The 16,830-nt window shown below is 35.2% G+C and overlaps 1 protein-coding gene across 2 annotated transcripts; it reads left to right on the top strand.

The window, feature by feature from the left end:
• Positions 1–571: 571 nt before the first annotated feature.
• On the top strand, positions 572–15,598 carry LOC111045258 (short/branched chain specific acyl-CoA dehydrogenase, mitochondrial; the record flags this gene model as incomplete). 2 transcript variants are annotated; one of them, XM_039444899.1, is given in 5 exon segments in its annotated part: positions 572–825; positions 1,896–2,040; positions 4,508–4,608; positions 6,708–6,914; positions 15,464–15,598. In XM_039444899.1, coding segments are annotated over 5 exon segments (660 nt in total), but the record flags the coding sequence as incomplete, so codon positions are not given.
• Between the last annotated feature and the right edge of the window lie 1,232 nt (positions 15,599–16,830).

The following is a 16,830-nucleotide window of genomic DNA, read 5'->3' as shown; positions in this document are numbered from 1 at the left end:
ATTAACTGAAAAAACTTTCTTACCGGTTTATTAATGCCTTGATTGGATGGAAATTTATTCGGAACGTGTGTATTTTTTTATGAATTTTATTTTTGATTGGTTTGGATAACCATCTTCATGGGAGTCAGAATCTGAAGATTCACTATCTGATAAAGAGTGCTCAAATCTTCGAGAAAATTTCTCTAAATATTTCATTTCTGAAGAATTCTCAGAAGAAGAAGAATCACTTTCATTTTCCATGTTGAAGAAGGCAGAGATGCATATAATTTTATAAATTACAGAGATTAAGAAAGTAACAGTTATTTGCACTTGTCGTTAAGGTAAAAAAATTGCACTTAAATTATATCACCACCAAATAATTCTGTCAATAAAACATCTGAATACTATTACAAAATTCTTTAAGCATTTTGAACATCCGTAAACAAAATTATTACAATACACATAGCCTAAACAGTAAACAAAACACAAAACTTTTAGGTTAAGTTCATAAACATATGGTTAGGCGAGGCTCGCTATAGAACTGCTCCTTTCTACTGCGCAAGCGTAGTATCTGTTTGAGAATTGAGATCTGTTTCACATTTTTGGCTGCGTCTGCGGTCTGCGATTGATAATAATTTGATAAACTTTTATAAGCCAAGTAACTATTTATATGCGATGAAAGCATTGTAAAATAATGAACATTTGTGTTTATCTACAGTTGTTTCAAAATATTCCGCAACTTTCAGTTTCAGTGTAGTTTATTCATTAATAATAATGACGTTTTTAGGCATAAAGTTGCTTGTCACTACCCTTATCAAACAAAATTATTATGCTTCTAGGTTAAAGGTGGGTACGGTGTATTGTTTTCAACTTTCTCACACTATTTTTAATTTGATGATTAATCATCTTTCATCTATAGTCCAATACTCAGGTCTAGCTAGTGTAGACAAATTATTCTTGTTGAAGTTTTCATAACTTTTTCAAAAACATTTAGGCTAAAAGATTTTTCTTTAATGCCTACTGTACATAAATCCCCCATAAATCTAGGTTATTAACAACTACTATGCTCTTCAATGTCAGTAAATTATTAAGTATAATTTTTTATGATAGTCCACCTGTTACTCATCATAGAGTAGTTTTTTTATTTGTACTTTTTCATAAAATTAATTTGAAAAAAAATTAGCATATAAAAGTAGCTTATTATAATTTAGCCTACGCTGTTATCTTATCTAATGGTATCTAAAGATATAAATAAATATAAAGATATTTATCTCGGGCCATTCCTGTGTTTTGAATGGACACGTTAAGTCGTCGGTCCCGGCTGCCTAAAATGCAGTTGTTAGGTCATTTCGGAGGCCATGTAATTGATCAGTTGCGACCTGAAAACTCTGACACTAGACCTGAGCCAGCCAGGTCACTTGATATTATTATCTGAAGGTGCATCACTCGATATTATTATTATCTAAAGGTGCAATTTCTTAGCGACGACTTTGAGCCGCGCGTTATTAGATATAAATCATATAAGTTGAGATGTTTTTTAAGCAATATATTTTTAGGCTAGTCAAAACTTCATTTGAAGAAATTCATTTGACGCCATAACGTTCATACTACATAAAAATCCAACGAGTCATTGAATCTAATATGGATGTAGGCCTAGGAGGAATATCAAGGAATGAATAATATAAGGTAATGTACTCTAGCAGCGGCTCTAACCACAAGTCTCTAGCCGCGTGGCTCGAATCACCATCAAGTCATTTCACCTTTAATCCTACTACTAATCAATAGAATTTTGTTTCAATTTTAGTAATGTTGGAGTTATGGTCTAAATATCCACATAGATTTTAGATAGTTGATTTGTTATTTTGTACCTACACTTACTATATCTAAGTTTCTTTTTTTTGGTTATTTTTTTTCAGGCTCGGAAGCCAATTCAAAGATTTTTCTGGTCTGCATTATCAAAACGTCAATTCAGTACCACGTCATTAGTTGATGCACCTACACCAGTACACGCACCTCCGCTAACAATCTTTTCTGAGGATGAAGCTCTTCTCAAGGAAACAGGTAAGCCTAACTTATTTTCAATTTTTCACACATGCATGTTCAGAGTGTATTTTCACCACATCACGCATGATTCATGTGTTGCTCGCCAGTGTGACCAATAATCATAGGTACTAACAATATGCTCAAATATATTTGGAGAACGTATGACTAATTTTTACTGTCTCAAATTGCTGCAATGGGGATGGCCCCCTTATAATCTATATAATTATATAAAAATGAATGTCTGTATGTGTGTTTGTTCCCTATAGACTTAGGAAATATCTAGCTGGGAGTATCACCTAGTGAATTTATGTAAAAAGCTTTCTAGAGTGACATTTCTCTGACGCAGACTGAAATATTGTGTAAACCTTGATGTAATTAAAATGATATACTTTGGTCTCTTCCATTCACACTTGATTTATGGAGTAAAACTTTAGGCCAACTCATCATCTTCAAAAAAGCATCTATATGGCAAAACAAAGCACTTAGAGTTATATTTTGTATAAAATACAATAAATCTTGTAGAGGAATTTCTGTTGAACACAAAATTATGACCTTGCGTTGTCTGTATATATATTATCATTTAATCTCCGTAAAGAAAAATCTGTCCAATTTTAATAAAAATATTTCTATACATTCACATTACACTAGACATAGGGATGATATAACTAGACCTACAGTTAGATTGACTAAAACTCCAAAAAGTCATAAGTACCTACAAATTCGCATGTTTAATTTACTACCAGATAATGGTAGCCGATAACGGATTCGATGAACCCGGGCGGTTAGTCGACGGAGCACCTCTCTGTAGTACTGGTCGTTTACAGTTTGGCCGGGTGGCACAAACTCTTTGTGAACGGCCAGTACTACAGAGAAGTGCTCCGTCGAATAACCGCCCAGGCTCATCGAGTTCGTCCGGGAATTGCCGATTCATGGATCCTCCATCACGACAATGCTTCGTCGCACACCTGCCTGCTCGGGAGGTGTGCAACATCAAATTGATACAATATCATATTGCCACATCCTCCTAACAGCCCGGATATGGCACCACCGGACTTCTTTTTGTTCCCCAAGATCAAGAGACAACTTAAGGGGACGCGGTTCGGGACTCTGGAAAACGTTCAACGTGCTACGACGAGGGCTCTAGACAGCATAGAGGTTGCCGACTTCCAGGGAGCGTTCAGGGATTTCAAAATCCGGTATCAGCGTGTTATCGACTCCAATATGGACTACTTTGAAGATATCTAATGAAAAATTATGCATATTTTGCCCATAATAAATTTCCTGAGGTCAGTCCGGTTACTTATTATACAGACCCTGTAGAATAGCGGCTGACTTGCGGGAGAGTGGTTGGAGGAGAAAGGGAGCATTGGATAGGGCTTTGTGGAGAGGCAGACTGAGAAAGGAATGCCGACCCCATTCAAATGGGATAAGGCACAGCCAAACAAGAAGAAGAAGATAACATGAGATACATTGATATTTTGGCGGTACGAAGTTTGCCGGGCCAGCTAGTTTTGTTATAACTATGAAATACATCAAGTCTGACTGTTATTTATGATTGGAAACTTCACTTGGACTCCACTTTAAATAGCCTAAGCTAGTTTATGAAGCTCAAAATAGCTTCCTTTTAGTATGGAACTCGTCTTGAAACTTCAATTATCCCCGCACTAACCAAGAGCTCCTGTAGACATTAATCTCTGCAAAAGAGTAAAAATATCCAGTGAATGAATAGACTCCATCTGAGAAAACCTTTCAAGTCAATGGAAAAGATAGGACCACAGGGTTACCAATTCTCTCTTACCACCGCCTTCTATTGCTGTGATACAAGCTATTCCGGTAAATTTGAACTAAATTGGGAGATAAATTACTTTTAAATTACACGGCTCTTTTCTCGAAGACGGAGAGGTCCGATGCTGTATCCTCCACTAATCACTCCCACTACCTAGCAACATTCTCCTTCTTTTGTGTCTGAGTGAGCTTTGTAACGCGACGCGGCAACACTCCCCTCCATCTATTGCTGGCAATGTTACAAGTAGTGTACTGGTCAGCCGGTATATTGGTTTGTGTATGTTACAGAGATGTTTTCATCACAAGAACATGAAGCAAAATGACACGGCGCATCCAATTGTGCGCAGGATGTCTGTCTGTGTCTATGCTACAAACTGTGGAGGGAGAAATGGGTTTCTCCTCTTCATGTTAAAAGTAATTTATCTCGCACTTTAATAATCTAAGGCCCGGTTGCACAACGGCCGGTTAAATTTTAACCGTGATTAATTTCACGTGAACCAATCAGAGAAGGCGTTTTTGAAAAGACTGCTTCTCTGATTGGTTCTCGTGGAATTAATCACGGTTAACATTTAACCGGCTTTTGTGCAACCGGCACTAAGACAATTTAATTGTTTCTTTGAAACGTTATGATCTGTTAAGGTCCTAATATCTTAACTATTATTTTTTACTGAACTATTTATTTATGATGTTGTGCTTGCAGCAAACAAGTTCGCAGACGAAATGGTCGCTCCCCTTGTCAAGAAAATGGAAAAAGACAAGAAAATTGACGAAGGACTCCTGAAAGCTCTTTTTGATAATGGGGTATGTTTTGTTATCTATAATAAATAATAAAGGAATTAATTGGCTTATACACGTACGGGATAGGAAATTCACGAATCACACATCATCACGTCTGAACTACTGGACTGATTAACTTGCAATTTTGCATAAATTGATTCTTATTTTACCGAGGATGGTTATAGATCTATTTTTAATTTTTCAAGATTTCAGTAGGTTAAGTTTTCAAAGTGTTTAATTAGGCCCTTGAGGATATATATTCCTGCAATTTAAAACTAGAATTTTATTTTGGAAAGCATACAGTCATATCATTATAATGTGATCCATTTGTATTCCCAGGTGGAAGAATATTTATTTATTTATTAGGCCGGTTGCACATTTATTTACACAAACGCATACACAAACAATACGGTACAATGATCGGAAAAGAAAAAAACAGGCTATTGCCCAAAACTTCTTCAATTTCTCAATTTAGTTTCAATTTTTTTCTAACTAACAAAGTATTTCCTTGAGAAAAGGTTGCTCGTAATCAGTGAATTTAAAATAGTTTTGTAATCAGTGAAAAAATGAATAATATTTGTAGTTAATCATATACAGTCGGACCTCTCTATAACGAACCTCCACTTAACGAAATCCTCTACACAACGAATTTTTACCTGGTGCCATGACATTTTAGAGTTTTAGCTGCTTATTTACCTCTATTTAACGAATTTCGGACCTCTCAACAACAAAGTTTCCTCTTGACTTCAACATACAAAGTGTAGTGTGTATAGGAAGCAGACGGTCATTATCAAGGAATTCTTTAGTTTCAGCAGAAAGGTCAATAGACTAAAAATAATGGCAATTCAGGTAGGAAGAAAGAAGAAGATAGAGTGGTAGACAGTCAATAGAGGGTGAAACACTTGTCGGAAATTGAATTCCAAGAGCTTTCAAGTTGAAATAAAATTAATATTTTATCCAATTCCCTTTAATATTCTTATTGGTTCATAAAGTGTTTCATCATCATTTTCCCATGTCATTTCGGGTGGGCTCTCAATTTGCGCCATTCTCCTCTGTCTTTTGTCTTTTGTCGATGGGTTCATTATTGTAGACCAGGCAGGTGAACAAACTACCAATTCTTGCTTTTGTCACACATTTCAATTCTTTGAACTGACTATGATGATGATGATGACTGTGACGAACCTGAGGAGAAGAATCCGTCAGATCAAGAAGTTCTAGAGGCTTTCAAAATTATCAGGCAAGGATTAAATTGAAAAATAGTGTACCAGACATGTCCGACTGTTTGATTAGATGTGAGTCGTTTATCAAACATGATGTTTTATTCAAATGCAAAATTCAACCGATATTACTCACTTTTCAAATATAAAACAAAAAAAAGTAGGAAATTTGAGTTATTATAGTGAAGATATTGACAAAATAACCGTATTTTGCGTTCCATCTAATAGTAGTGTGAAACGTTAAAAAATATTGCTACAGAATATGTACTTTGATTGAACTCTACTAATAGTACAAATCAAGCTTTCTGGAAATAAATTAGTGAGTTTACTTACTTATTACGTTCTACAAATATTCAAAAAACATGTTTTTTATCGACAGCATGAATTAGTTCCATCTAATAGTAGTGTAAAACGTTGAAAAATATTGCTACAGAATATGTACTTTGATTAAACTCTACTAATAGTACAAATCAAGCTTTCTGGAAATAAATTGGTGAGTTTACTTACTTATTACGTTCTACAAATATTCAAAAACCATGTTTTTTATCAACAGCATGAATTTTCAAATTTCCATAATTTTAAAATGGAAATTTTAAAATGCAAAACTACGGCAAATACGGCATTTATTATGCCGTATTGGCATAATAGGTACCCTACCTACGTTCGCGATTATATGTTTTATGTACCATATTCATTTATTTACCGCTGTGATACGATATTATAAGATCCATAGGATCGTGGCAGTTTTCTTAACAGAACCTCTCAATAACGAATACCTCTCGGCAGCGAATTTTTTCTCGGGATAATCGACTTCGTTATGTAGAGGTTCGACTGTAATTGACTTTATAACGTGAATCTCACATACTGTGAATCAACTGGTAATTTATGATTGAACTTTATTTTCAGTTCATGGGCCTGGAGATAGACACTAAGTACGGTGGTGCAGGGTCTTCGTTTTTCTCTAGCATTCTGATAATAGAGGAGATATCGAGGGTCGACCCAGCTCTGAGCATCATAGTCGACATTCAAAATACTCTCGTCAATGCGATGATAGCCAAGCTGGGCACGCAGCAACAGAAAGACAAGTACTTGCCAAGGCTTGCTACTGATATGGTTTGTTAACAATAATTATGTATAAAATAGTGTGTCTCTTCCATTCTTTATTTTTACAAAAAAACAAATCGTTAAAATTAATTTCCAGTCTAATAATTAATGTATATATATATATATATATATATATATATATATATATATATAATATATATATATATATATATATATATATAGATAATTCTTATCTTATAGATTTATTATGAGTTGATGTATTATTTGAATCTATAAATAGCTTTGTATTTTACCTATATTCTATTGTGGGTGCTGACACACATGTTGAAGAGAATCAAGTTTTTCTCTCTTTCACCTCCTTTGTGTCTTTTGATCATTTCTTTTTCTTTTTCTATATGCTATTTCTTATTTTATTTAAGTGTGTGAGTGTGTGTGAGAATGAAATTCCAATGAAGGTAAATGAATTCGATATTCATTTTGAATTTCTGGTGTACCACCAAATCTCTAATATCAAATATTGTTTAAATTCTATGAGTTATGATGGAGGATGAAAATAGTTGTGTCTTGTTGAGTTCTATTGATGAAGTTAATATTTCTCATATTTCATCAAGTCATAGTTTTACGATCTTCCATCAAAACATACAAAGTATAAGCAGCAATTTTGATAAGTTTGTCACATATATTAGTTGCTGGAAAGTGAGGCCAGCTATTATAGCGTTGACTGAGGTGTGGTTGGATACAGATGAGCAGGTGTCCCAGTATTATATTGATGGCTATGAATCTTGTTCAAGTATTTCCTCTTTCACAAGAGCCACCGGCTTGATTGTTTATTTTCCCCACTGAATTAGTTGGTTTCAACTGCAGTGTAAAGGAAAGTGAGTTGGATGGTGCGGACGCTCTTTATCTTCAGTGCACCTTATCGAACTATAAATTCAATCTAATCGTTCTTTATAGATGGCATGGCTTTGAATGCGATAGATTTCTTACCAGTCTTGACACTATTTTAAACATTCCTTCGTCTTGTGATCCTGTCATAATAGGAGATATTAATATCAACATTTTGGCGACTGGTGATAATAAAGTTGATGATTACTTAGAAGTTCTCAGCTACTACGGTTTTGAATCGATTATAGACATACCTACTAGAGTAACGGAGACAACATCAACCTGCATTGATCACGTATTTATGAGATCACAAAATTTTTCACATTTTGAAAAATGTGCAGTTATTGAGGATTTAATTGGTGATCATAGAGCTATAACATTGACAATTCGCGCTAACCTAGATAATAGTAGAAGGAATTCTTGTAAAGAAAAATACAAAATCGATTTAGACAAACTGAATAATTTCCTCCTGTCTCATGATTGGGGTGATGTTTTCTTAAGTAATAATGTTAACTATAAGTTTGATAAATTTATTGAGGTATTTAAAAATTATATTGATTGTTCAAAGGTGAGAGTCGAATGCAAAATAAAATCAATGATTTTAAAGAAACTCAAACCATGGATAACTGATGGTCTTTGTGCAGCAATCCACTCGCGTGATAGATTATTTAAAATAATGAAAAGAAACCCTGATAACTTAAGATTAAAAAATAACTTCAAAAATTTCTCTAGAAAAATGAAAAATTGGATTAAAATTGAAAAAATAAAGTATTATTCTTCATTAAATCAAATGCCTCCACGGCAAAAATGGCAAGTTTTGAATAAGCTGTGTGGAAATCCGAAAAAATGTAAACCCCTAAAAGAATTAAAAATAGAACACAGGGATGAAATTGTTAGTGATGCAAAAAGATTGTCAAATATTTTTAATGAGTATTTTGTTAGCATTGGCAGAGATGTCGCTGCTAATTCTAATGGTGGAGCTGATAACATGGACTATCATAATATCTTCAAGGAACTAATCAGCAGAAGTCTATATTCCTTGAAGCTGTTACCTATGATGAGCTCTTAGTTTACATTAGAGGATTAGAAAATGGTAAATCTTGTGGGGGTGACTGTATATCTTCTGGATTATTGAAGAATGTTGCGCTGGCCATAGTACCAATTCTAGTTGATATTTTCAATGTAGTCTCTCTACAGGGGTGTTTCCTTCTGGGATGAAGCTGGCGAGAGTGGTGCCAGTTTTCAAGTCGGGTTCTCGATTAAGTTGAACAATTATAGACCTATATCCCTGCTGTCAGTATTTTCAAAGTTGTTGGAGAAGATAATGAAAAGGAGACTTCTAGAATTTCTTGATTCATGTAATTTTTTCTATAGTAACCAATTTGGCTTTCGTGAATGTATGAATACAGAAATGGCTCTTGAAAGGTTTATGGCAGTTGTTTTCTCTGGTCTCAACTTCAGGCCAGCACGCTGTGTCGCAGGACTGTTTCTAGATATAAAAAAGGCATTTGACACAGTGAATCATTCGATCTTGTTAAATAAATTGTATAATGCTGGCATCAGGGGCGTGGCTCATGACTGGTTCTGTCCTATTTGAATGACAGACAACAATATGTAGCCATTGGAGGTGTGAAGAGTGAGGTTCAGGTAGTGGACTGTGGTGTACCACAGGGATCAGTCCTTGGGCCAATCTTGTTCCTCATTTTTATTAATGATCTCTATTCGTTCAGGTTCTCTGGTATGCCTGTATCTTTTGCAGATGACACTGCATTGGCATATTGTGATCTGGATGGCCCCAATTTGGTAAGATTAATGCAGGATGATTTGAACAAGCTGTTGCTCTGGTTAGACACAATAAGATTCAGCTCAATCTTTCAAAACAAAACATGCTGTTTACACTATCAACATCATGGACATTGCCTTCTGCACTGAAGTTTCATGGTAGCTGTGCGATTGATGACTGTGACTGTGAGGTGGTTGGTCAAACTGACTTATTAAATATTTGGGTGTAATTGTTGATAAAAGCTCACTTGGTCTCATCATATTACTAATAGAAAAAGCCATCTGCTGTTAATGCTGAGGAAGTTCTACTTTTGAATAAATTTCTCCCTATGAGTGTCCTGAGGCAGCTATATTTTGCACTTGTCGATTCAAAAATCAGCTACGGTATAAATTGTTGGGGCTCCACTTACATTAGTCACTTGAAGCCCTTAATAACTATACAAAAATCCATAGTTCGTGCCATCAAGAAGGAGGGTAGATATGAACATTCTTTTCCTATCTTTCAGAGTCTCAGATGCTTGCCTCTCAGATATATCTATGTTTTCAAAGTATTGTATATGTTTTATGTTATGTCTGGAAACTGTGGTCATGCGTTGTTCAGGGATGTTCCTAGTTATCAAACTAGGAGAGTGACATCTGATTTACTAAGACTTCCTAAATCGTATACCACTTGTTTCCAGAAATCGTTTGTATTTCTCGGCCCTAAGTTTTTCAACAACAAGTTTTTCTCTTGAAATTAAGAGAACACAAAATCGTCTTGTTTTTAAAACAAAAGTTCTTGGATGGCTTAGAGGTCTTATGCCTGACTATCTAGAGACCTTATTCAATGTTGTTTCTTAGTTAAAATACTCTGATAATGGTGGCTATGCATTGGCTAAATGAGCTGGAATTGGAGAGTGAGCATGGTTAGTGTGAATGTGTGAGTGATTGGTTGCTAATTTTTTTCTTTCTTCTTCTTTTTATATTTTTCTACTTCTCTATAAATTCATAAATTATCAGATATTCATTCCTGCTCGCAGACGTAGAGTTTTGTACTCTCAGCAAGCAGTATTTTTCTATCCAAATTCACAAATTAGTCCTGGTTTAGCATGTTCGAATTCTTGTCTGATGTTATTGTTATTTGTTTAATAAATTAGACTTTTATGTACTTTATAAAATATTAACTTATTACTCTAATATTGTTAAGCTGTATTATTTTTCTCATAATTTGTAAATATTGTGAATTGGATTGAATAAAATTTGAATAATTGAATATATATATTATATATATCTATATATATATAAATGCGAAATGGCACTCACTCACTGACTGACTGACTGACTGACTCACTCACTCACTCACTCACTCACTCACTCACTCACTCACTCGCATAACTAAAAATCTATCGGACCAAAAACGTTCAAATTTGGTAGGTATGTTCAGTTGGCCCTTTAGAGGCGCACTAAGAAATCTTCTGGCAATATTTTAACTCTAAGGGTTGTTTTTAAGGGTTGAAAGTTCGTCTTTTAGCATGTATATTCTTCTTCTCCCAATCTCTTAATTATAATTGAAATTTCCATATCGTATGTTACTATAGAACTATAATCTAGATAGAGTACCTCTTCGAAACAGTTGTTAACTGGCAACTAAATTAATAATTTTGTCAGGTTGGCATTAAGTTGGGTTGACTTTGTTAGGTTGGCACCAAGTTGAAGATTTAAATGCATTTATCGCGGAAAAATTGATTGGGCACTGCTACTTCAATCCTGGGAATATTATATTACTAGCCGTCAGGCTCGCTTCGCTCGCCATATCCGTTTAGCCAGACGTTTAGTCTGGACTCCCGACTGGATTGTCCTAACATATGATAAAAATGAAAAATGCAGGCGAGCGAAGCGAGCCTGCTGATCTCATTCTTGGTCGATCCGGCGGAGCCCCCTGGCTAGACGGATATGGCGATTGAAGCGAGCCTGACGGCTAGTTTATATATATATATATATATATATATATATATATATAGCTTACATAAAAGCGAAATGGCACTCACTGACTGACTCACTCACTCACTCACTCGCAGAACTAAAAATCTACTGGACCAAAGACGTTAAAATTTGGTAGGTATGTTCAGTTGGCCCATTAGAGGCGCACTAAGAACGGATTTGGAAAAATTTCCAAAAATACGCCCAAAATCTGCGTTTTTCCAGTGTTTTCTCAGCTTTATCGAGAACAAATGAACAGAAAATGTTGAAATTTAGTACAGAAGCTCAGCTAGGGTGTAATAATGATGTGTTAGAAGGAATTTGCAATAACGTCAAAGATACGCCCAAAATTATCGTTTTTCCAGCGTTTTTTGCTTTTTCCCAGATTTATGGAGAACAAATGAACAGAAATTGTTCAAATTTAGTACAGAAGCTAAGCTAGGGTGTAATAATGTTGTGTTAGAACGAATTTGAAATAACGCCAAAGATACGCCCAAAATCTGCGTTTTCCTGCGTTTTCTCAGCCTTATCGAGAACAAATGAACAGAAAATGTTCAAATTTAGTACAGAAGCTCAGCTAGGGTGTAATAATGTTGTGTTAGAAGGAATTTCCAATAACGTCAAAGATACACCCAAAATTGGTTTTTTTGCGTTTTCTCAGTTCTTTCATCAAGTAATAGACAGAAAATGTTCAAATTTGGTACAGAGGTTCAGCTAGGGTCTAAAAATTTTGTGATGAGGTGACTTTGATATTTCATCAAAGATACGCCCAAAATCAGCGTTTTTCTCAGCTCTCATGCGTTTTCTCAGTACTTTGACTTTCTGATGGAATGAAGCATGCTCAAATGAAAAATGCAGGCGAGCGAAGCGAGCCGGTTGATTTCACTTTTGGACGATCCAGTCGGGGGTCCAAAGGGCGGAGCCCCCTGGCTGGATGGATATGGCGAGCGAAGCGAGCCTGACGGCTAGTACTATGATAGGAAAGAATTGGCTTATACACACGTACGGGATAGTAAATTCACGAATGACGCATCATCACGTCTTAACTACTCAACTGATTAACTTGAAATTTTGCATATTAATTCTTAGGGCCGGCTTCCGAGCTCGGGATTCACCTAAGTTCTAGACTTTAAACAGCTGGAGTCAGAAAATTGGCTTTCCGAAACGGGGCGTAGTTGCAGTCCACGTTCAAATTAAATTTCGAAAAACTAGAAAATTGAACACAGAATAAAATAAAGAGAAAATAGTGCAACGTTTCAGCTTTTTGAATTTTTTATGAATGTTTAAATTTATTAAGGAAAAACCGTTACCAATTATAGAAATGGGAAAATGAAGATTATCATAAAAACTGCGACTACGCCCCGTTTCGGAAAGCCAATTTTCTGACTCCAGCTGTCTAGAAGGGGAGAACTTAGTCTAAGTTCTTAGTCTAAGGAGAACTAAGTCTAGAACTTGGCTAAATCCCGAGCTCGGAAACCGGCCCTAAATTCACCTAGGATAGTTATAGGTCTATTTTTAATTCTTGAAGATTTCAGTAGGTCAAGTTTTTAATTATTAGACCCTTGCGGAGCACGGGTTACCTGGTAGCTACCTATTAATATTCTCATCCAGCGAATATTGAATTATGAATCTACTGAATATACTGCTATGATAATGAGGTGATTAATATTAGATGTAAATTAATGCAACGTCAAAAACCCTTGAAATAGTTTGCTTTGGTTAATTCAATACTTCTCAGCTTACCTATATTACATACAACAGAATGTACACAGTGAATTCATTAATTGTAAGTCAAGGTTGTAGTAGAACAAGGTTTGTGTAATGATAACTTACGGGTTTAATTTAAAAACACTGTCGAAATGAAAGCAAATTAATTTAATCTCATATACTTTTTCAAATTGTATTTCCCCATTTCATTTCTCCATCCCCTTTTTTCTTCATCACTTCTCTCTTCTCATCTTTGCCTGCCTATTACATGGGAAACCATAGTTGGCTAGTTATCTTCCTCTCTTTTTTTTTCTCTTTTCCAACACACCCAACCACAAAGCCCATGGTTTTCTATATTTGTAACATTTTATTGTATTTTATTTGTTTTGTAATTTTGTTTTGTCTTGTTTTGTGTGTTTTAATAAATTGAAATTTGAAATTAATTGGTTGTGCACTATCCAATTCGAGTTGATATTTCACAAAAAATCAATTTTTAAGAACAATGCTGCTCATTATATTATGTTTATGCCATCTCTTTTCAATGAGATTCTAAAACATTAATAACAAATTCTATGTAAGGCACGGTTGAAATATAAATTATGCTTTCTTCATTAGCGCAGACTACGTTTCTCCAATTCTGAGGAATGTCTAATTATTTCTAAATAAAAGCTTTAAATTGTCTTAGGAACATTCCACATAATTCCACTTTAAGACGTAAGGAGAAAAAAATATTAATTCATTTTAATAGGTAACAGCAGTTAGCCATTTAAATTTAACTAGTCTATAAGTTAAACTAGTTTTAAACTCACCAAGTTTAACCAATGAGAAACGATAGCAAGAAGATATCCCATGGTATAGGTCGTTTATGTTCCGAATTCCAAGCAATTTATTTGTTCACCCAAGCCGATTACTGTCTATTATTACGGTTTCGGCCGGGTGAGAGTGTAAGAACGGCATAGTATGAGAGACTACCAGCGTCACATATAGTCCAGGCAATGAATGCTCAAAATGGGTATAGAGGGAAATGTTTGAAAGACAATTTTTGACCCCGCAGTTCTGTTCAGGGTAGTAATTTCACCCCCTACATTGAAGTTGCTATAACAATGAAAGGAAAACTTGGAATAGTGGAATAATACATCATTTCAAAGAGAATCCAATGTTCTACAAACGATGAAGATCAATTTTTACGATGTATGTTGAGAGTTATAGCCTGAAAGAGAAAAACATTGGATAAAAACCTGTTATTTTAACAATCAAGCACTTTCAAGAGCGAATATCTCGGGAACTATTGGGAATATCACACAATTTCACAAAACAAAACGTGTAGAGAATTTTTCAAGCTTCATTTTTGAATAGTTAGTTATGTCGGTTGAACGCATTGTTCCCAAGATATGAGCGTGGGAGCAAAACGCTGAAAAATGCAACTTTTAAATCACCCTCATCCCCTTAGCACATGAGTTAGGAGTGGGGACTTTTGATATGTTCTCCTCCTAACTAGTATCACCAAAGCTGCAAAGTCAAAAGTTGTGTTTGAAACATTCCCTCCAAATTCCTTTTGTCAATTGGTCTATTGTTGCAAAACTGGAGATTTCACACTCAACAATAAAGCTGTTGTAACAGGTGCAGGGAAGTTCGTAAAACTGTGAAATTATACATCAAATTGAAGAGAATTTGATTACCTATTAGCTCATAATCAGCATGGATTTTTCCCATCAATTTATTTGAAAGTTATAAGAGTAAAAATTTAAAGAAGGTGGAGACAAACATGTTTTTTTTCAAAAATGTCACACCTTCAAGAGCGGATATCTCAAAAACTAGAAAAGATTTATAGAAAATGTTGTGGGATAAATATTGTAGGAGATTATGTAAGCTTTAATTTTGTATATAACAGTTATAGATACATAACCGTAAGATACATAGTTTTCGAGTTATATGAGAGAAACCGAAAAATGGTACCTTTGAACCAACCCCACCCTCTTAGTACAGGGTGTAAGGGTGGGGACTTTTGATATGTTTACCTCCTTACTACCCTGAACAGAACTGCGGGGTCAAAAATTGTCTTCCAAACTTTTCCCTCTATAACCTTTCTTTGACTGGACTAAGACTAGCTTCACAAAAAATTACTACTAGGACTATCGGCTTTAGTTAACGATAAAATTTCAAACCATGGTATATCTTCTCATGCTATCTTTTTTCTATGGCTTAACTCTTAACTCATTAAAGTTTAACTAGTTCCTTCAAATCCAGTGCAAATTCTGTTTCAGGCTTCGAGCTTCTGCTTATCAGAAACGCAATCTGGCTCCGATGCGTTTGCGCTGAGAACGAAGGCTGTCAAGGAGGGAAGTGACTACATTATCAACGGCTCCAAAATGTGGATTTCCAATTCAGATGTGGCCGGCATATTTTGGTCAGGTTAATGCTGATGTATCCAAGGTATTGTTCTATTACATCCAAATTTATTTCTATTACTTCACATATCCAATGAAAGCTATGCAAATAAAACTATGGACTTCTGATACTGCAAATATTGACCGAAGAACTGAATAGTGAAGGAAATTTGAAGAATGAAACTGTCCAAGAATTTCGCCCAGACCGGGAATCAAACTTCGGTACCTCTCCGTTGCCGGCATTTTTCCTTTCAAATAAAATTATCGGGGCACCGAGCTTCGCTCGTTATTTTTACTTTCCTTGCCCTATTACCATAGGTAAGGAAAGTATTGCTTTCCGAAAAAAATTAAGGTACCCCAATTTCTAAATTTCTATACGTTTCAAGGTCCCCTGATCCAAAAAACTGGTTTTGGGTATTGGTCTGTGTGGTGTGTGTGGGGTGTGTGTGTGTGTGTGTGTGTGTGTGTGTGGTGTGTGTTGTGTGTGTGTGTGTGTGTGTGTGTGTGTGTGTGTTGTGTGTGTGTGTGTGTGTCTGTGTGTGTGTGTATATGAGTGTATGTGCGTCTGTGTACACGATATCTCATTTCCCAATTAACGGAATAACTTGAAATTGGAAACGTAAGGTCCTTACATATAAGGATCCGACACGAACAATTTCGATCAAATGCGATTCAAGATGGCGGCTAAAATGGCGAGAAATGTTGTCAAAAGCAGGGTTTTCGCTTTTCTCAAAACGGCTCAACAATTTTGATTAAAGTTATACCTGAAATAGTCATCGATAGCTCTATCAACTGCCACAAGTCCCATATCTGTAAAAATTTCAGGAGCTCCGCCCCATCTATGCAAAATTTGATTTTAGATTCTCAATTATCAGGCTTCAGATACAATTTAAACAAAAAAATCAAGTGGAAAGGATTGAGCATGAAAATCTCTACAATTAATGTCTAGTAACATTTTCACCTAAAATTGAAAATAAGCTTTAAATTCGAGAAAATGTGATTATTCAATTGCAAATTATTGTTGATTCTATTAAATCAGTCACTATGAAGAGATAGCAGAACTCATGTGTGTCTCCAGCGTTATTGCCCTGTCACCAGCTGGCTCAAATCTTTGAATAGTAGACTTGAGATGTGCGGGAACACTAGCGTCTACAATTTAAACAAAAAAATAGAGTGGAATATATTGAGCATGAGAATCTCTACAATTAATGTTCAGTAACATTTTCACCTAAAATTAAAAATAA

The sequence above is a fragment of the Nilaparvata lugens genome, unplaced genomic scaffold (assembly GCF_014356525.2).
Source record: "Nilaparvata lugens isolate BPH unplaced genomic scaffold, ASM1435652v1 scaffold5733, whole genome shotgun sequence".
Classification (NCBI taxonomy): Eukaryota; Metazoa; Arthropoda; class Insecta; order Hemiptera; family Delphacidae; genus Nilaparvata; species Nilaparvata lugens.
The sequence above is the reverse complement of the archived record's forward strand: the minus strand, read 5'-3'. Positions and strand labels throughout refer to the sequence as shown.